At 45.2% G+C, this 21,086-nt stretch overlaps 1 protein-coding gene across 3 annotated transcripts in view; it reads left to right on the top strand.

Moving 5' to 3' along the window:
- The window catches only part of DTHD1 (death domain containing 1), a 98,003-nt gene extending 86,844 nt beyond the window's left edge, over window positions 1-11,159 (top strand). For all 3 annotated transcript variants that reach the window (XM_075568041.1, XM_075568050.1, XM_075568032.1), the window contains 3 exons: window positions 3,779-4,023; window positions 5,361-5,418; window positions 10,075-11,159. In XM_075568041.1, the coding sequence (XP_075424156.1) occupies window positions 3,779-4,023; window positions 5,361-5,418; window positions 10,075-10,379 (608 nt within the window). In that variant the 3' untranslated portion in view covers window positions 10,380-11,159. The remainder of the gene's footprint in view (window positions 1-3,778; window positions 4,024-5,360; window positions 5,419-10,074) is intronic.
- The last annotated feature ends 9,927 nt before the right edge of the window (window positions 11,160-21,086 follow it).

Below are 21,086 nucleotides of genomic sequence, written 5' to 3'. Positions count from 1 at the left end.
CTGGCTGGGAATGGCGCGAACAGCAGAGCCCCACCCTGATGGGGGGCATGGCGCGAAAGCTATGGCTGCGCCTGCATGGACAGTGACTCACTCGGCCCCTGTGCTGAGTCAACCGCTTAGTCTATGGGACCCTCCCCTGATTTCCACCAGGGGGAGTGACTTTCAATTATGGCCTGTGGGAATGCACCCACTGGGCCCAGGGACTGATATCCAGACGGCGCCACTACAAGAAGTAGTTCCGGCCGCGGAGGTAACGTGCAAAAAGGAGGGATATTTTGCACGAAAAGCAGCAGCTAGGAGAAGGCGGGAACTAGCCGCCGCCCAAGAATCCCACACTGATGAGGAAATTGGCGCGAAAACGCAGACCGCGCCCACCAGGACTGAGAAAGGCGCGGCCTTAATTAAGGGGCATGATATTCCCCTGTGGGACCCGCCCATAATTGCAACCCCTGGGGGTGGGTTCCAGCAATGTCAGCGGAAGGAGGAGCCGAAGCAGGAAGTGGCTGGCCCAGAAGTTTCTACCGGTCAGTCACGAGGAACCACTGATCTGGAGAGACCCACACTGAAAGTGGTCCCCACAAAGAGAATGGCCTGCCCCTCCGCTGTGGGAACTATGGTCTCCACCCAGCCCTACTCAGTACCCGGCGGGCTACTAGTAGTAAGGGTGGCTAACACCGAGACGGTGGTCGGGCTCTGCCTACAATGCGGGCTGCCCGGAGGCACTGTCAACACGGCGGCACGTTGCCCACATTGCGGGACATTATATCTGTGGCCCATGCCCACATTTATACCCATTCAACCTGCTGACCCCCCGGGGGACATGGCTAAGCGCTCCGCCGAGTCCCCTGGCGCACTATGGCTCAACCGTGCGAGTCCCGGCGAAAGGGGACTGGAGTCGACCAAGTCGGCTGGGTCAGTATCGACCGAGGCGGTCGGGTCGCTCCCCGACCACGCAGAGAAAAGACTTTCGCCACGCTCGGTGACCCCGAGATCCAGGAAGGGAGATTACTCAGATGAGGACCTCCGTGAACTAGCGGTGGCGAAATCGGGATCCAAGAGGGACCCAGGACGGACGACACCCCGTGGGGTGAGTGGTAGCTGTCAGAAAGACAGAACGTCCACCGCAGATCGGTGAGCCGAGAGACGTAGTCCCTCCGCCTCAGAACGTGGCGGCGATGGACAAGAGACGCCGGCACCCCTGCGGACGGGTAAGAGGAGTCCCTTCACTTACCTTGCCCCAGCAGACGGTATGGGAGCAGAAGGGCCGTGCTAGGCCCGAGGCGCACGTGGAGAGACGGCATCACTTCCGGTGAAGACGACGGCGGAGCTTCCGGATGTCGTCATCGAAGAAGAGATCCCGAATGGGGATCCGACCCGAGATGGCGGCGTTTCCGGTTCCGGGGAGGACATCACTTCCGGTGGCGACAGCGGAACCGCTGGGGAAAAAAGCAGCGACGCTTCGGTGATCGCAGGAAGGTCCCCGATCACCTCCAAGGCCCAGAAGTTGGATGGGCGATCCGAGGACTGAGGAGGGTGAGATGTCCTCATTGGACCAGTCTACGGACAGCCAGGAACGGGTCGTAACCCCGTGGGGTCCTATCACTCGCCCCTATGCCCCATCCCCTGGCCTAGATAAAGCCCCTGCCCCTGTCACCTGTTCCACGTGATCCCCGCCTTGCCTGGAACTTATGGACATACCTTTGGGGGGGGGAGGAGAGACGGACTGGGGAAAGACAGCGCAGTGGCGCTACGGAGGGCGATTCTCGGGGAGGGGGAGAGTTGAGAGTGGCCGCGGTAGGCCGGTGGTTGCCCCCTGCAGTTCCTGCCATGGTGAAAAAGGCCCCGGGATCTTATAGGTGGTCTGTACCGAGATCTGAAAGGTCGTTGGGGGTATTTTCCCTGGAAGATGATAGGGAGACAGGGGGGTCACATAAATTTAGAGAGAACCGTTGGTGGGCCCCACTATTCGAAGGGTACTCTGCATGGATGGACCGCACTCGGTTCCTCATCCGGCGAGAAGATGTAGTGGATTACTGATGGGCTGTGGGAGAGTTTACACCTGAGCAAAGGGACAGAGAGTTGCAAGAGCGGTGGCTGCAGATTGAGCATAGGGAGATAGAACCCATGGGTCCTAGTATCCTATCAGACCCCGTGGACCCTGATGAGCCCCTATCATGGGTGTTACCTGGGAGGGCAGGTAAGGCTGACCTGACTAGGATAAGTAGGGCCGAGCGGACCATAATGGCTCGGTATAAATCATCCCACGGGTTGGAGTACCCGTATGTCCCTGAGCCTCTTATGGATGAAATAGAGGAAAACAGAGAGAGGTGGCTTAGGGAGGCCATTGAAATGCATTTAGTCGGAAGAGGAAGTGCAGTGGTAGGGAAGAAGGCCGAGGAGCGTATAGAGCACTTAGTACGCATATGGGGCATAGGAAGGAACATTTACAAACATAGGGTGACATATAGGCCCGAGAGGGGATTGCCTAGGCACTATCACGTCACGGTCCTAGAAATGGGCGGTAGGGAGGTTAAGAAACCTGACCCGAGTCACTATTTTTAGGGGGTACTAACGCATTACGCGGGTTCGTGGCTGCTGGTCGGGGCGGGCTTGGCGGAATGTACTGTAGACATTTTGTTATGATATTATGGAAATTTGTATGTGAAGTTAACCTAATTATGTGTTGTATTTCAGTGCTTCCTGGAAAAGGGTATACAAATTTAGGTCCCAGCGAGGACGATGGGATTCACCAGGGGGAGAATGTAGCGGTCATGTAAAATGGCTACAGTCATCTCTCCTGCTGACAGTAAGGCCTGGTAAGTTGTGGGCATGCCAGCAGTAATTATGGAGGTTTGCCCTCACACCCTGGTGGGGTGCCCTGTGTATGGATGGGAGTGGTCCCATGCTCTGACTCCATGGTTAGTGATGTCAGAGGTGTGTCAGCTTCCAGAGTGTACATAAGGCACAGCACTGAGTCTAAAGTTAGATCTGCGTCCAGTTCTGCTAAGAGGAGGAGGAGTTCTGGCAGGAGTTCAAGTTCTAGTACTAGCCTGAGTTACTGAGAGTTCTAGTTATGTTATAGTAACTGAAGAGGAGACTGTGTCCAGGGACCTGGCACAGGGCAGTGATCCCTGCGGGGATAGGGAATCCCTATCTAAGGAGAGATACACCTTTTAAAGGGAGGCACTGACTGGACATGAGTGGCTAGATATCTACTGCGAGGGGCAGCTAGCCCACTCAGACAATAAAGATGTTCTCAATCACAAACCCTCTCGTGTACATGTGTGGAGTGAATGTACAGAGAGGAGCACCACGGAGGAGTTCCTCAACAGGATCATCCCCATGCGGACGCAGGGACCCTGATGAGGTGGAGGCGCTGCACTGGAACTAGGTGAGACTCAGCACACTACCTCAGCTGCCTGTCTGGACGGGTCCTCCCCACACACCATCATGCGGGAGACTCAGGAGTCCTGTTGCCAACAGGTGCACCACCAGACACTACCACACTGTAATGGGGGCCGGTTAGACCACAGGGGCCAATGTGAGATTGGGTGGGTCAGGCCGGGCCTGAAATACCGTTACATGTATAATAGTATAAAATACATTATCCAAATCATTGCACTACAGTATATACTGTACACTATTTGTATATTTAGGTTTTGCAAACTTTGATGGCACTGTTGAACTACTGTAGCATTTCATTTTCCAAATATATCACTTTAGCATATTTTTGAAATATGATTTCTAATATAAACTATTGTTTCATTTTGAATTTTAGATGGCCAAGATTTTGGGAAAACCTTTAAACTTATATTTCATTCTCAAAGAAAACAAAGATTATCACTTAATCTCAGGGTTGTTGATGAATTTGGCAACTACTGTTCACCACACTATAAAGGTACTGTAGCAATCTACAAACTATCCAGAGAAGACATTGCTGCAAATTATCAGAGTGATCTGAACACTTATATCAATGTGGAAGAACGGGCTCCAGTTTGCAAATTAGCTCTAACTCTACCAAAGGTAAGATGAAGAAACTGCACGTTTTTCCAATACATTTTTGACAGCAGGTGGTGTGAAAGAATTGATAGGCTTTATATTTTTGATTCTTCCTTTTAAACTAATAATCATTGGGGCCATGTATAAAGAATTGTTGATTGAAAACAAAGTGAAAGAGTGAATTGCGTCACAAAATACATTTCTCATCTAACATCATTGGTGGCATATGTTGATACTGTATGTCTTTATGCATGTTCTTACATTTGCCGCACTTTATGTTAATCTGTGAAAGGTGTTTGTCATGCTTTAACATGAATGCATTAAACATTGTTTTGTCTTTTACACCAAGAAAAACCTGACAGACAATTTTAAAACATTTATGGCGCATCCAAGTAGTCGCATCTATGAAGTTTAATATTATATATCATTTACATACACTGTATGCTCCACATCCAAACTGCAAATCTAACTCCAACCCCTATAATTATCTTCGAGAAAGAAGTTGATGCATACACCGCACTAACTTATTCTTCCGTACAGTATGTCTGTTTAACAACAATGATTCACTTAAACGCTTTATACTGTACATTGTCCCCATTTATTTTTTCACTTGAAGCTATAGAACAGGGGTGCTCAACTCCAGTCCTCAAGCCCCCACACAACATGTCAGGTTTTCAGGATATCCCAGCTTCAGCATAGATGGCTCAATCAGAGGCTCAGTCTTTGAGCCTCACAGGTGCTGAAGCAGGAACTGATTGAGACACCTGTGCTGAATCTGGGACATCCTGAAACCCTGGTGGCGTGGGGTGGGGGGTGTTGGTTGAGTACTGGTGTTGAGCACCCCTGCTATAGAAGACAGATAAACTCTCCTGGGCCAATTCTCAACAAAGGGGGCTATGCATAAAGGTTGTTTAGAAGGTTCAGTTAAACAACATATAGCTTTCACATACTGTACATAAAATTGCAAATTTTTAAACAAGGTTTGAATTCATTCTGGGTTTTTTTGGGATCAGATAATGGAAACTGATACATATTGAAATAAAAATGTACTGTCATGAGAAATGTATTCAACAAATCACATGCATATAGTTATTATAAGGAAGAAAGGTATAAATAATGTGTATATTCATCACATTTGTTTTTTTATTATCTTTAGCCCTTTCACGGCCTCAAAACTGGTATTGTATGTGCAATATTCCACATACCCCACATTTACCTCACTTTTATTCCACCTCTACTATTGTTATTTTGTTATTACTGTTTCCAGGTCCCCCCCCCCCCTCCTGAAAATCTAAATGTTATTGTAAATTACCAGCAAATTATTGTTTATACATTTTGTTCTCTTTTTGTTCTTTTCCCAGATGGAAAAAAATATCAGTCGTCCCTCAAGTACAAAAACTATTTCAAGTAATCCCACAGGTACAGAGAATTTGTGTGTAACCATATGAACACTTAGGGCCTCATGCACTAAAGGTTCATAAAAAAAAATCACCAGGCCATTTAAATCACCGTTTTTTTGAGCGTTCGTATCACGGTATTCAGAAAACCTTCATTACCTGTCATAGCAAAATTCACAAAACTGGCGATTAACTGGTGATCTGATGAACGACCCTCTGGAAAGGCCTTACCCGGTGATTTGTATCTGCTGCAGAGAGAGCTGCTCTGAGAGAGCCGTCTCTCCCTGTGCAAATCTCGCCCGAAATGCATGTGTATAAATTTTAATTTTGATAATAGTTTAGATGAGCTGGGGGTCTCCTGAGCTGAACTGCATTGGTTTCAGCCTCGGGACCCCCTACTTCCTGAGATACAGGCCCCGTTATGAGGTGCCGGTATCTCCTATGCATTTTATTCCCATGGTCATGTGACGTGGAAATTTAAATGCATAGGAGATTCTGGCACCCCATAACGGGGCCTGTATCTCGGGAAGTAGAGTGTTCCTGAGGCTATCCGCTATGGTAATGAAGTTTACTGTAAATGCATTTTTATTGCATAGGGTTCATGCCAGGGGTCTCTGGTGCTAATATTAATGTATATCAGCTCCAGAGATTTCCGGCATCAATCCTATGCAGGAATTTTTTTTTTTTTTCTAAGTCCCATATTGCCGCATCTCTGCAGGTTTCCAACACCTTCACGTCAACTTTTTCTGGCGTGAGGATTTTGTGATAAAATCACCATTCTAGAGCGGTGATAGGCGTTCATAGCCTAATCACTGCTACTAGAATTGCGTGAGTTTATGAACATGCCGAAAAGCTTTGATAAGTGGCTTATCACCGCTGCCTCGTGATTTTTTTTATGACCAATTTTTTTTTGAGCTATTCAGTCTTTTATCACCCACTTATCACCGCTTACTGAATAGCAGTAGGCATTTTGAGCGATAAGTGGTTGAAAAGTGGCTTATGAACGCTTACTGCATAGGCCCCTTATTGTGATAATAAAACAATTTTTATAATGACTCTCTTCTTCAAGGGCCTTGTTATATTCAGGTACATAAAGTAAATTGCATATAGTACTTCATTTAATTTATTTCGCCAGTTAGGCAAACACTCAACAATATGCAAGTTATATTTGATTACACTACAAAATACAGCTAAACCCCGTTATAACGCGGTCCTCGGGGTCCACCCCGAGACCACGCGTTAGTAACGGGGTCGCGCTAATTTTTTTTAAAAATGGCCGCCGCGCACCTGATCGGGAGGGAGGGAGTGAGGAGGGAAGGAAGGAAGAGGCCTGCACAACATGCGGGCCCGTCTGGCCTCTCTGTGGGGCCCGCAATGACGGGCGCCAGTTAAATAAATAAATAAAATGTTTAAAAAAAACGGCACGATTCATCCCTCCTCCCTCCCAGCCCCCTCCCTCTCACAGCCCCCTCCCTCTCCCCTCCCTCTCATAGGCTCCTCTCTCTCAGCCCCCGGCAGCCATGTGTTTTTTTTTTTCTTCCGGAGTGTTTTTTTTCTTCCGGAGAGGCTTAGTACCGGGGATTTAGTGTGTGTGTGTGTGTGTGTGTGTGTGTGTGTGTGTGTGTGTGTGTGTGTGTGTGTGTGTGTGTGTGTGTGTGTGTGTGTGTGTGTGTGTGTGTGTGTGTGTGTGTGTCAACTTCCTGGAAGCCCTGTCCGCTTCTTTGTCTGCGCAGAAAGTGGCTGGTGTTTGTGCCATCAGGTTCAGATGATGCATGATACAGTGATAAGTACATGTAAATACAGAGGAGTTATTGCCTCAGAGATTGGGAGCTTGGGAAACACAAGCTGGGTCTTTCTGACACCGTATGGAGCAACAATAAACCACAGAGGAGGGAAAGGGCCATGGATTGGTGTGATACCTTGTCTCTCTCAGTCAAAGGGAGGGGATAAGCAAATCAGGGCTACTTTGCATCGTCGTATGCAATTCTTCCTTTGCAACTATCTCATATAAAAAAAATACATCTGGCATCCCATACTTGTCCATTTCCGCCCATTAAAATCAAGTTTACTTCTATACCAAACACTCTGCCCATATATATTCTTTTGTTTCACATTTGATAGCAGGAAATAGTCAATGGTAGCGATGTGAAGTGGGGGGGATGGGGCGTAGAAGGGAGTTGTGGCTGTGTCCAAAGAGAGACTTTGACCTTTAATTGATCTCCAAAAAAAATCCCAGAATTAAAATATTGTTTTCACACGTGTGTGTCAGTGTGAGCAGTGTGTGTGCAGTGTGCAGTGTGTGTCAGTATGAGCAGTGTGTGTCAGTGTGAGCAGTGTGTGTGCAGTGTGCAGTGTGTGTCAGTGTGAGCAGTGTGTGTGCAGTGTGCAGTGTGTATGCAGTGTGAGCAATGAGCAGTGTGTGTGCAGTGAGTGTGTGCAGTGTGTGCAGTGTGAGCAATGAGCAGTGTGTGTGCAGTGTGCAGTGTGTGTGCAGTGTGTGTGCAGTGTGTGTGCAGTGTGCCAGTGTGTGCAGTGTGAGCATTGAGCAGTGTGTGTGCAGTGTGCAGTGTGTGTGCAGTGTGTCATTGTGTGCAGTGTGAGCAATGAGCAGTGTGTGTGCAGTGTGCAGTGTGTGTGCAGTGTGTGTGCAGTGTGTCAGTGTGTGCAGTGTGAGCAATGAGCAGTGTGTGTGCAGTGTGCAGTGTGTGTGCAGTGTGCAGTGTGTGTGCAGTGTGGCAGTGTGAGCAATGAGCAGTGTGTGTGCAGTGAGTGTGTGCAGTGTGTGCAGTGTGCAAAAAAAAAAAACGGGAGCCACGGGAAAACCGCGTTATAACCGAATCGCGGTATAACGAGGCGCGTTATAACAGGGTTTAGCTGTATTACTAATATGTAGATATTGCATAATACATTTGGTTTACCCATATTTGAGGAAATAATAGGTCTGCATTATACCTTAAAACAAATGCAATCTATTTCTAACCTAATTTTGATGTTGATGAAGGTAATGTCAAAATGTATCTCTTATGACTCTATTCAGTGAAGCTATGGCATGGAAACTTGTAGTACAGTGCAGTACTCAAAAAGTACTCTTGAGTGAGCACTCAAGATTCCTTGACAGAGAGATAACAACTTCACAGCACATTATATAGGGGCTTCAGTGTCAATCTTGTTATCATGAGCAATAGATGGTATTAAACAACGACTCACAGAAGGCCTGAGCCTCCGCTGCTGGGAGCCTGGGGTGAGCTCTTGTTCTCCTCAGTGCAGTGCCTCCACCTAAGAGGGATCCCAGCCCAGCGCATTTCACTTACAGTGAAATGACACACACACCAGTATATAACAATTGGTTTACTAACGATAGAATAACGATATAACAGTACCATACAATATAACACACACAATACAATAATAACACAGGGTGAGTGTCCCCCAAAGCACCTAGGGTGCGTGGCACCAATACCCCTTGTGTCCTCCCCAATGATAGTCAGTCCCACCCACGTGTAGGTAGTAGCACTACCCCTGTGGACCGTTGGTGCACTTTACCTCCCTGGGCACTACTGTACCCAGGTACCGCTGAATGAGCTAAATGGATCCGTCTCATCCCACAACATCTGCTGAATCCTCTCTCTGGTCCGCATAGGCGTCCGCCTCTTGATGGAGCTCCAGCTGGAGGGCATTCCCCCCCCCAAAGTCTATAGTTGCCTGTGGTCTGATACCAAACCGCAGGCTGCAGCTTACCACGTGGCATCTCTTCACTGGTTCTACATCTGAGACTAAAAGGCTAAAGGGTGGCGTCCCTGTCTGTGGTCTACCCTATAGCAGCCACAATCTAGAAAGGGACTTAGGACCTAGCAGGGACTTAAGGGACAAGTCTTGACATAGTCCAGGGGAGCATTGCTCCCTGGACACTACCTCCATTGTTCTCTCCTTCTTCCAACTGCCAGTAACTTCCAGCAACTCCAGCAATTGCCTCTAACTGCCTGTAATTGCCAAACTGTGTCAACATTCTACCTGCATGTCCCTCAGGCTCCTGGGACATATAGTCCCTTGCGGAGCCTCTCCTATGATGGCCACCGCAACTCTGGGGACTGCGCATGTGCAAAGACTCTACTGCGTGTGTGCAAACCTAAAATGGCCGCCACAACTTCTCGCCTCTCTGCGCTTGCGCACGGCTGCAATTGCGCATGTGCGAACTACAAGATGGTGGCCCCCGCTTGCCGGGTATGCCAGGGTGATCCGCCGCTCTCATGCACCGCAGCCGTCCCCCTCTCTGGCACCGGAAGTAAGAGGGGACACGGCAACAAGTATATTATGAGATGTTTAGCATTTTTATTTCAGCTTTTTACGTCTCTTACAGTACCCTATTCTGTATAAAAATCACCAAAAGATATTGAGCGGTATCAAATAATATAGGGGACCGAAACGTCGGCTTGAGCTAGAGTACATTTTTTATTTTCAAGAGAATAAATTAAAACATTGAATCTTGTAAATTCAATTGCAAAAAGGCAAACAGGAAGCAGGGATAATAATGTAACTTTTGCTCCCATATATAAACTATATCTTCTCTAAAATAGTAGAAAATGTGATTATTTTGTTAACTCAAAACAAATGTTTACTGAATGATTTCCTTTTTTTTGAGTTTGACTGCTGCACTGTATTATTTTCATTTGAATAACAGATATCCTATGGTCCAATTTGCTGCACTGGTTGGCTCAAGAGCTATCAGAAGAAGATGCTTCATTGTTAGTACTTTCTCTTCCTATTCGCCGCAGCACTATTCAACTTGTAAAACTGAAAAGCCCAGAGAGCCTAACTGATCAGATCTATGAACTCCTGAGCTTTTGGAAAAAGAGCCTCCCGACATCAGCAGACAAGTTACGTCTTTTAGCTCGTCATTTGCGCAAAAGTGGCCGAAGTGATCTGCTTGAGCAGCTTAAATTTAAGTGGGAGAACAAGGTGTTCATTCCAGCAACAAAAGTGTGAATAGCATTATTAGAAATACCAAAAACGAATGTTCCATATTATTCATCCATACAACACTTAGCAGACATAAAGTACACATACTGTACTTTGTCACACCTGAATTCTGAACAGAGTGTAAATCCCATTTGCTAGCCAGTTAGATATTAGATAAATGTATTATTTGTATCACTGTTTTCCAGTATGATCTCATATTTAAAATAATACAAAATATATACTCTCGACATATTAAAATAAAACTGTATTTGACAGTATTGCTTCTGTAACAGGCATAAAAAAAACATACCTTATAAGTTCTAACACAGAAGTTATTAAGTTAATGTAGTGTAAGATAATGTCTATTATAATGCAAATATTCTTAACACCTACTGTACGTGCACTCCTAAGAAGACTTGTGCATTTTATAAAGGAGAGAATCAGATTTAAATACAGTTACACAACACTATTTTTTTCCCTTTTAAGGGAAATTATCTGACTTTTCTCATCTACAAATGCATTGTCTTAACCTCTGTGCTTTCAGCAGTTGTTAGCAATACCTCCGTATTTCTTTTAGAACAATGTTTCCCAATCAGGGTGCCTCCTTGTAGTTCCTCAAATCAGTACTACAGACATATACCCAGCGGTATTAGTTTCATAGAAATGTATAATTGCATAAACTATCATTTGGACTTTGAGAATTAGATCATATGAACAGTAGTTCCTTGTGAAAAGATACTATTTGAGAACCACTGCATTACATACTAACAATTAAATTAATAAATAAAAGCCATTTAAGTGTCTGAGGTTTTTGTGCAAATAAATTCAGATATTGAACATAGTCAATTGTGCCTCTCTATTGTCTGGAGCAGTATTTCTTTTGAATCAACAATGACAAGGAGCTGCACAGCTGGGCATTAAGAGGCGAACTAAGGACCACTAATGTAAGTATTGGAGAAATTGATTGAAAGGAGACATTGTGCCATGACTAGTGCAGTGTGTATTCTGTTTTCTCTTGACATAAGCCCCAACCCAATTATCAAGCAAGCAACCATTATTTGAGTGAAGAGGCCCCAGCATTCTCTTAACAGCTTCTAACACAACACAGTAACATATAAATAACTGATTTACTACCCCCATCCAATTTAGATAACACTGCACCTGTACCCCAAAATAGTTTTTCATTAGAGAAACTAGACAAAATTACAAATCCCTAATCTTAAACAAAGACATTCAAATTCATTTTCCACACTGATCAGTTTTGATTTCCATATTTAAAGCTGTACTCAGTCCTCAGAATAACATGATTCCTTTAAATGCCATCTGGGTAAAGCTTACCAGCTGACTAGTACCAGATGACCAGTACCCTAATATGCATCACACCAAAAAATGGAAAACAATCAAGTTTATATAAAGCAAGCTCAAAATGTAAACTGCAGACCTGAACGGTTTCCTCCATTAAACCATTTAATATAGTCATAGAAAACGGCTTTCTACAGTAATGAATATATCAATCAGATCGAACCATTCTTCCCAAACCTTACTACAGGATGCTTAGGTCATAGGGGCACAGCCACACGTGCGATGATAAACCACTTATTGACACTTATCGCACGTTTCTCAAACTCGCTCTATTCTGGAATCCCCGTTCAGGTTATCGAGGCTGATCGCCGTTCTAGAATGGAGATTTCCTCTCCAAATCATCTCGCCACAAAAAGTTGGCAAGTAGGTGTAACTGATACCCATTAATATCACCACTGGAGACCCTGGCATGAATCTGATGCATGAAAAATACATTTACAGGCAAATTCATTACCTTAGCGGCTTACCGCTAAGGCAATGGAGGGGTTAACACCAGTGCCATGCTTATTGTGGGTATCGGGGGTGAGTGAAGGTGGTATTTGGCCCTTGGTGGGATTTTAGGCCTTGCGGGGGGCATGCGGGTGGACTTAACCCTTTCATTACCTTAGCTGTTAATAAAGCTAAGGTAATGAAGGGGTTAACCCCTCCCACTACCCACCCGGTAGGCCTAAACACCATCCTTGGGGCAAATACCCCCTTCACCCACATCCGCTACCCACAATAAAAACAAATACACACAACAACCCTAATACCCACCTCCTAGGCCACAAAAAACCATGACAATATTTAATAAACAACAATACACAACCCACCCCCTGTGCTCCCACATAAAACCATTATTTATTTTTTACACCGGATTAATACCACAGGCCGGCGGGGGTCGCCATGTTGTCTCCACAGGTGTCCGCAGGCCCCACAGGACACCCCAAAAGGTACCCACGGGTGTCTGGGGGCCCTCTGGTGGTCCTTGCTAGGCTCCTTGTGCCTCCAGGTGGTCCCCACGGGTGTCTGCAGATACCTGTGGGGATATCCCGGGGACCACCAGACACCCGCAGGGACTACCCTTGGAACCCGTTGGGCCCACGGACACCCGTGGGGACCACATGGAGGTCCACGGAGCCTAGCGGGATCACCGGAGCTCTCACAGACACCCATGGGGTGCCCTATGTGGCCTGAGGACAACCATGTGGACCACCCAGGACCCCCACTGGCCTGTGGTATTAATCCTGTGTGTAAAATAATAGATAATGGTTTTATGTGGGGTCACAGGGGGTGGGTTGTCTATTGGTGGTTATTACATATTTTAATTTATATATTCTTACTAGTGTAGATGAGCAGGGGGTCTCTGGAGCAGATGCGCATTAATTTCAGCTCTGGGGATCCCCTGCTTCCTGAGTTACAGGCCCAGTTATGGGGTGCCGGTATCTCCTATGCCTTTAAATGTCTTGCGTCACGTGACCGGGACATTCCAATGCATAGTAGATACCGGCACCCCATAACGGGGCCTGTAGCTCAGGAAGCAGGGGGTCCCCGGACCTGAAATCAACGCGGTTCTGCTCTGGAGACCCCCTGCTCATCTACTCTAGTAATAAGATTAAAATTCAAATATTTTTGTTTCGGGCGAGATTTGCGCAGAGAGAGAGAGGCGTTTCTCTCTCTCTGTGGCAAAAAGAACTCGCCGGGTGAGCCCTTTTAAGAAGGGCAGATAATCTCGGTGCCGGCTACTCGCCATTTTGCTATCACCGGTATTCGGGGCTTTCTGTATACCGTGATAGCAACGCTGTCAAAATTGTGATTTAAAAACCCTGGTGATTTTTTCTATCGGACTTTACTGCATGAGCTCCTTAGTCCCGGGGCTTGGTTATCCTGACTACTATTCGTCCTAGCATCAACATCAGATGGATGCCAACACTTGCAAAGAAAACCAACATAATTATATATTCAGCATGCAAATCAGAACCATAATGTCAATGATTAAGAATATATAAATCTCCCATCATGACAATTCAAATTTCTACAGCTACCAAGAGGAGATGGTGATGATTATAATAAAATATGTCACTGTGTGTAATCCTACATAGTATAATCTATTATCAGATAATTAATGGCTTATTAATGGCCTCCCATATTGTCCGAATAAATGACAACCTGCCTGTTTCTCAACAAGGATCGGAAATGATTACAGGAATGTCACATTCTAAACTAAACGGGACGTGACCCACCAATCCAGCAAACCTTCTACAGTATGCACCACTGCCTTCTCAGAAATGCACCTGCTGCATCGGAGTAAAGTTCCAGCTCCAAGTTAGACATACAGGATTTCCCATTATGACCTGCCATTGCAGTGGTGACAGATGTTATCTGGTGTGACCCATTACCACAAATTTGTTTGAGAAATTGAACAATATTTAACAATATTATTACTGGCAGCTCCATTGTTTCAATGGAGCTGCAATCAATTGCACGATAAATATCATAATATTTAAGTAATAATCCACGAAGAACAGGGCATTACTGGCCAATAATGCCCTGGCTAGAAGAGTTGGAGGCCCGAGGCGAAACCGAGGGACTTTAACCCAGCCAGGGCATTATTGGCCAGTAAAGCCATGTTCTGGGGGGATTATTACTATTATAGGCTAAATATAGGCTTATTGTTTTGAATTTTTCATAAAAAGATACATTTTTGTAGTCATTGATTTTATCAGTGTATATACCTGTGTAGGAAAAAGAAGTAAAGTAGAAGATGAGAGGGCTGAGGGGTGGGGGAGAGAGGTTTAGGGGGGAGAGAGGTGTAGGGGGGAGAGAGGTGAAGGCGGGGGGGAGAGAAAGGTGAAGGAGGAGGGAAAGAGAGAAGTGAAGGAGGGGGGATAGAGAGAAGTGATGGAGGGGGGAAGAGAGAAGTGGTGGGGGGAGAGAGGTGAGTGGTAAGAGAGAGGTGAGGGGGGGAAGAGAGATATGAGGGGGGGAAGAGAGAGGTGAGGGGGGGAAAGGGAGGTGAGGGGGGAAGAGGGAGGTGAGGGGAGAAGAGAGGTGAAGGGGGAGAAAGGTGAGGGGGGAGAGAGGTGGGGGAGAGAGAGAGGTGAGGGGAGAAAAGAGAGAGGTGAGGGAAAAAAAGGGGTGAAGGGGAGAATTGGGGGAATGGAGGGGGAGAGGTGGGGGAGGGGAGATGTGTGAGAGAAGGGGGAGAGAAGTGGGGGGACTGTGATATTAACTGCAACTAAATAAAAAGAAATACAAATGACCTTACAGTAGAACAGGCAATAGATGTGTTGAGAAATATTACTTTGTTGCAAGCAACAAAGTTACCAGCAGCTTCTGACAGCACTAGCAGCTGTCAGAGAGGGAGAGAGGCTGGTTGTGCTGCCGTGTTCAGTGTGCTTAGTGAGGAGAGGAGCGGAGGTGCTGCAGTTAAGTTTTAAACTTGCCATTTTTTTTCTCAGCGTAAGCCCCTGCATCTCTGCTTTGATGTGAGTTGGCAAGTTGTCAAAAATTCCTGGTATTGCTGAATAAATAATGCCCAGAATTTTGACCAATCAGAGAGCAGGGATTTCAGTAATGCCCAGAATTTTACTGCTTTAGCCTATAATGTGCAATAATTGGCGAAATAATGTATGCTACATCTGTATGAGGTTAAATAAAAGACTCCCAGACATCCAAATCTTCCTGCAAACCTTTGTTCAATCTGATAAAAATGATACTGCAGCTTTATCCCCATCGATGTCATCTTTAATCACATGTTGAAAATCCCACCCATGGGTAAAAAACATCAAGCAAAATTGTATTTGCCTAACAAGGACTGAAGCTTCCTTAATGTCACTTTCTTTGCTTTCCTAGGCGTCCAAATAAATCCCTTCAATGCACATTTTTTTGTGGTGGTAAATGATATATAATTTCCATGTAATCAGTTTCAATACCCGAAAATGTCTGATATCTTTGGCCCTTCTGTTTTCTCCCGTTACATGGGTATACTACATTTAGCAACTTCCTAATTTCTTTTTTCCAGCAAACAAAAACACAAATGGATCCCCCAAGCACGATGCACAACAAAGCATCAAGTTAGTTAATAACTGAATAACAACCTAATTAAAATCTAACCACCCATCCATAAAAGAACCAACACCTCAGAATAAAAAGAAGAAATTAAACAAATATCTACAACAACAAAAAAGCTATCACCAAACTGACAGCCCCACAAGACATTCAGGATGAACTTCCAACAAACAAATAAACGTCTGTCTCAATGTCAGTTTTGGGAAACAAGGACCATTTTCCCACTTCTCCCAAAAGTTGCACTGCCCTATTGATAGTATAACACAATTTGCCCAATTTTTTGTCAATATCATTAACCATGCCCACCTAGAGGGTATGATAAATGTTGAAAGATGCAGAACTTTGCTTTTTTATCTTTAGAACAACTTTATTTGGGACACCCTCAGTTTATTCACTGGGGTCTCCTCAAAGGGGCCTGCCATTCTATCAAACTCAACTTCTTGTAATAGCTTTTCCCTAACCACCTCGATGCTGAGCCGCCAACCTTAATTATGCCACCGTTCCTTAGGCCAGGGGGGCGCAAACTTTTTTCCCTGCGCCCCCCTGCCGGCTGTCCCCTCACTCCCGCGCCCCCCCCCAACCCCAACTTACCCGCGCTCCGGCGTAATGACGTCACGTTGCCATAGCAACGGGACGTCACATGACCTCGCAGCGTCATTTTAATGCCGCGTTGCCATGGCGACGCAGGGAGGAAGCCGCCGGAGCCACGGTAAGTTAGGTTTACAGAGGCCCTGCAGCTCCCCCCGGCACTTAATTTAAGTGCCTTCGGGAAGCGCGCGGGGCCTCTGTAAACCCCGCGCCCCCCGTCTGCAGTCTCGCGCCCCCCCTGGGGGTCGCGCCCCACAGTTTGCGCACCGCTGCCTTAGGCAACATTTATTTTCAGTTTTGCGCTTGTCCTGTGAGTTTTATTTCCTTATAGAATTTACATTCTGCTACCTAGTGGCTATGACATGAAACCCAATGCCCAAAGTCACATATTTAATACAGTTCAATGGGTAGAATTGATATTTAGTGAAGGCAGGATTTTGTACTGTCTTGGGAAGTTTTAATATAGTGTCCTTTCCACGTTTTACTTGATATATTTCAATATTGTGGTAAAAATGATCCATCTTGTAGCAGGGAATTTATTAACGATGTGCTTTCCTTATGGTTTTGTGATATTGTTTTAGCCATAACAATTTGCTCCGCTGTAGTTTTACAGTCAGTGGAAAATTAATGAGTAAAAAGGGTGAAAAAGATAAATGTGATATTCCCTAGCAATGTTTAACACACGGCAGAACCCAGAGCTCCACAATTTACAGCACGTACAAATGCTGTCCCTGGTTCAAATTCAATACTTTTCTTTCTAGCATTGCCTGCCATTGTCTTGCTTAGACACCTTTCTTCTGGCCTAGGGGCTACGCTCAGTGTAGGTAGGTGATATTTGCAACCAGTTCTGCAGGTGTATCCCAGGGGTGACGTTATCACTCTATTGCAGGTTCTGCAGGGCAGGGACTAGTGAGCATACAGAGGACCAAAGAAGATATTGGGCACCTAGGAGTTTTTTTATAAAAAAAAAAAAAATTATTGAACAGTCTTTAGGTAACACAAACAGTGATTTCTTCAACACCAGCAAATGTAAATTATTTTTTTCACTCCCTCCATTAATCCAGTTACTCCCTGGGCATCAAACCAGAGGGAGCACTTGTTTTTCTCTGATGGATAGGGGCTAGTAATTTTATGGATGTTGGCACTGTACACTAGGATTCAGGGATACATTCTCTATGGCATTCCCAGATTGATCCCAAACTCCTCCAGAAGAGCAATCATTAGGCCAGGTCCCCAGTGGCCGCTGCGGCGCGTGCTGTGGCATGAGTGCCAAACACCACAGCACAGCACTCTATGAGGCAGGCACCAGTGGCCGTGTGTGTGGCGCGCAAAGCGCTGTGACTCATTCGCTGGCACGGAAGACAAGAATGTTGTCTTCCCGTTCCGCGATGTGGTCATGTGCTCGCCGGGTAGCCAATGGAAGGGCAGATATACCCCGCCATGGCCATGCACCCATCATGGCTGAGCCACCTCACGCATCCTATAGCTCCCCTGCAGACTGCAGATCGTGGCTGTAGTCTGTGCACTTGTCGCAAGGCTGGCGAGCATGCGTGCGGCAGGGAGCACTAGGGCCGTAGTCTTAGGACTGAAACACAGCCTTGTAGCATGCGTTACTTCCCCATCTTACTCTAGTCAAGTCCTAACTGGGTTAGCCTCCATCTTGTCATTGCTGCAGCATTTACTAACTTGAATATTAACTCATAACTAAAGTAGCTGAATATCTCAGGAAGAGCTCTTGAAAAACTCAGAACTCCTACTGCAGCTCAGGTGGAACTATTTCTTCGGTCGAGGGCTAACTAGCTCCTCCATCCCTTAACATATTGTCTTACTAGAAGGGCAAGATTAAGGATGCTATTTTGAATCCATGATTATCCTCATAGACGTTAATACTATGTAGCCCTCAGATGGAGCTACTGTACCTCACAAGGTTTAAGCCCTGGTAGCCCACTGAGGAGAGCTACAGTACCCTATAATTTATAACCCATGATTGGTTTCACAAGCCTAACCCTTATCCCACTTGTATGGCAGTTTAATGCTGGATTGAACTTTGAGCCTTTTATTCACATACGTTTTATGGGAGTTTAGTGAATCCCTCCCATTGAGTCATCACGGATAAATCAACAAAAAACTATCAGCAAAGATAAAACAGCCAATGCAAAGTGTTTATATTTGTTTATTATGTTTTTTTTTTTATTTCAAACATTTTTATTGTTTTCTGACAGGGGTACATTCACATCACATGGTTGTTTATAGACAGTAAACTTAATTAACATATACATTTAAAAGTGAACAACCCGAAGCATCTCAAAGTTGATTGATCAAGAAGAGTCGATCTGCTCCTAGTATTTTGTAACCTCCTATGCATTTAGATTCTATTATGTAGATCCCCATCCGGGAGAATTAACAGTTATAGGAGGATCTTAGATCAAACCCCTTATATTAGTACTGTAAAGGATAGACAGAGAGAAAGAGGGGGAAAAGAGAGAAAAACAGAAGGAGAGTGGAGAGACGGGATAGGAACGGGGAACCCATATCTCATTTTTAATCTCTTTAATTATAAGGCCACTGTGCCCAAACTTTCTCATATTGTACTATATTCTGTTTCAGGAGCGCCGATAGGTATTCCATAAGCTTGACCTCGCTTACCTTGCGAAGGACCATTTGCTTCGAAGGGGGTTTAATCTTTTTCCAGTTAGCTGCTATTGAGCAGCGAGCCGCAGTCAGGATGAACGAAGCCAATTTTTTAAGAGGGACAGAGATATCTTCGATGGGTTTCGCGAGTAGGCATATCAGCGGGTCCATCCGTATCTCAACTCCTACCGTCTCCTCAACCAATGAGCATATCATATTCCAGAAAGTCTGGATCTTTGGGCATGTCCACCATATATGCACCATATCTCCTCTCTGGCCGCACCCCCTCCAACAGAGGTCAGACAAGCCAGGGAAGATCCGGCTCAGCCTACTCGGGATTAAGTACCATTGATATAGAATTTTATATATATTTTCCTTAGTAGTAGTGCAAATAGAAGTTTTGGCTGCTGCTTCCCAAATATCCTCCCATTCATCTCTGTCTATATCAAGATTGAGGTCTTCAGCCCATTTCATCATATAATTGTGGTTGACGGGACTCCTGGACCGTGCTAGCCCCGCGTAAATCTCTGAGATCAGACCCTTCCGGTATGTGCCTACCATACACATCTTTTCAAAAGACGTTGGACCTTCAAATTTGGATGTTTGGGAAATTGTTAGGAGAAAGTGTCTGATCTGAAGATAACCATAAAGTGGGAGTTTCAAGGGGAGGCATTTCTCCTGTAAATCAAGTAACGGAATAATAGTCCCTTTGTCTATTAGATCTCTTGCTGATTTCATATTAGCCAAACTAAATGCTTTAAGGTTCCCTGGGACACAACCCGGAGGGAATTCTGGGTTACCAAAAATGGGAGTGAGTATGGAGGGTGAAGACGTCAGTTTATATTTTTTTCTTGTTTTTGTCCAAATTTTCCACGTGCATCTCATTGCTCCCAGGCCTGTTCTGTCCGATATTATCTTCTCTCCCCCTCCGGACCAAAGTATTGCCCCGAGTGAGAGGGGAGCGACACAGGAGGACTCAATTTCCAACCAGCCACAAGACACTGGATCGTTGTTCCAAACTATCGCTTGTTTTAGGTGGGTCGCTTGATAATAATTAATTATATCTGGTACTCCCAGACCTCCACACTCCCGTGGTGCCAACATTACCGATCTAGCCACCCGCGGCTTTTTGTCCTTCCAGATAAATTGGAAAATACTATTTTGAATGCTTTTGAGGTCTGCCAGCGGAACACAGACCGGGAGTGTCTGGAAGACGTATAGTAGCCTGGGAAGGATGTTCATCTTAACAGATGTCACTCTTCCGAGCCATGAAATGTGGTACTTGTTCCAGCACTGGAGGTTTTTTTTAATTTCTGTAAATAAGGGGGGGAAATTATATTTATATAAGGTAGTATAAGAATTTGCGATTCTGATCCCTAGGTATTTAATGTTGTTAGGGCTCCATTTATAACTAAAATTAATTTGCAATAGTTTTACCTCGGGGTCGAGGAGAGATAGGTTCAGGGCTTCAGATTTATCGCTGTTAATTTTATACCCTGATACCCGGCCAAATTTTTCCAGCTGTGATTGGAGGTTAGGTAAAGTCGTCATTGGGGACGACAATGACAAAATGATATCATCGGCAAAAAGAGATATTTTGTATTCTCGCTCTCCAATAACAATCCCTTTTATATCATCGTCATTTCTAATTGTGGCCGCTAGTGGTTCAATCGACAATGCAAACAGAAGTGGAGATAAGGGACAACCCTGCCTTGTACCATTCGTAATTTTTATGGGACTTGAGTCTCCTCCCGGGAGTTTTACAACCGCTGTTGGGTTTTTGTACAGAGCTCTGATCCCCTCTAAGAAGGGGCCCCTGAAGCCGAATTTAATCAATGTTTGGTCTAAAAAGTCCCACTTAATTCTATCGAATGCTTTTTCGGCATCCAAGCTTAACAAAAATGCTCTTGTACCTGAGAGATGCACGTGGTCCACAATGTTTATTATTTTCCGAGTATTATCTGAAGCTTGTCTGCCCGAAATAAATCCAACCTGGTCTTTATGAATCAAGCTCGGAAGAATCAGGTTTAGTCTGTTTGCTAAAATCTTACTATATATTTTTAGATCAGAATTTAGGAGAGATATCGGCCTGTAATTGCCACA

Source organism: Ascaphus truei, chromosome 1 (assembly GCF_040206685.1).
Source record: "Ascaphus truei isolate aAscTru1 chromosome 1, aAscTru1.hap1, whole genome shotgun sequence".
In the NCBI taxonomy this organism is placed as follows: domain Eukaryota; kingdom Metazoa; phylum Chordata; class Amphibia; order Anura; family Ascaphidae; genus Ascaphus; species Ascaphus truei.
The sequence above is the reverse complement of the archived record's forward strand: the minus strand, read 5'-3'. Positions and strand labels throughout refer to the sequence as shown.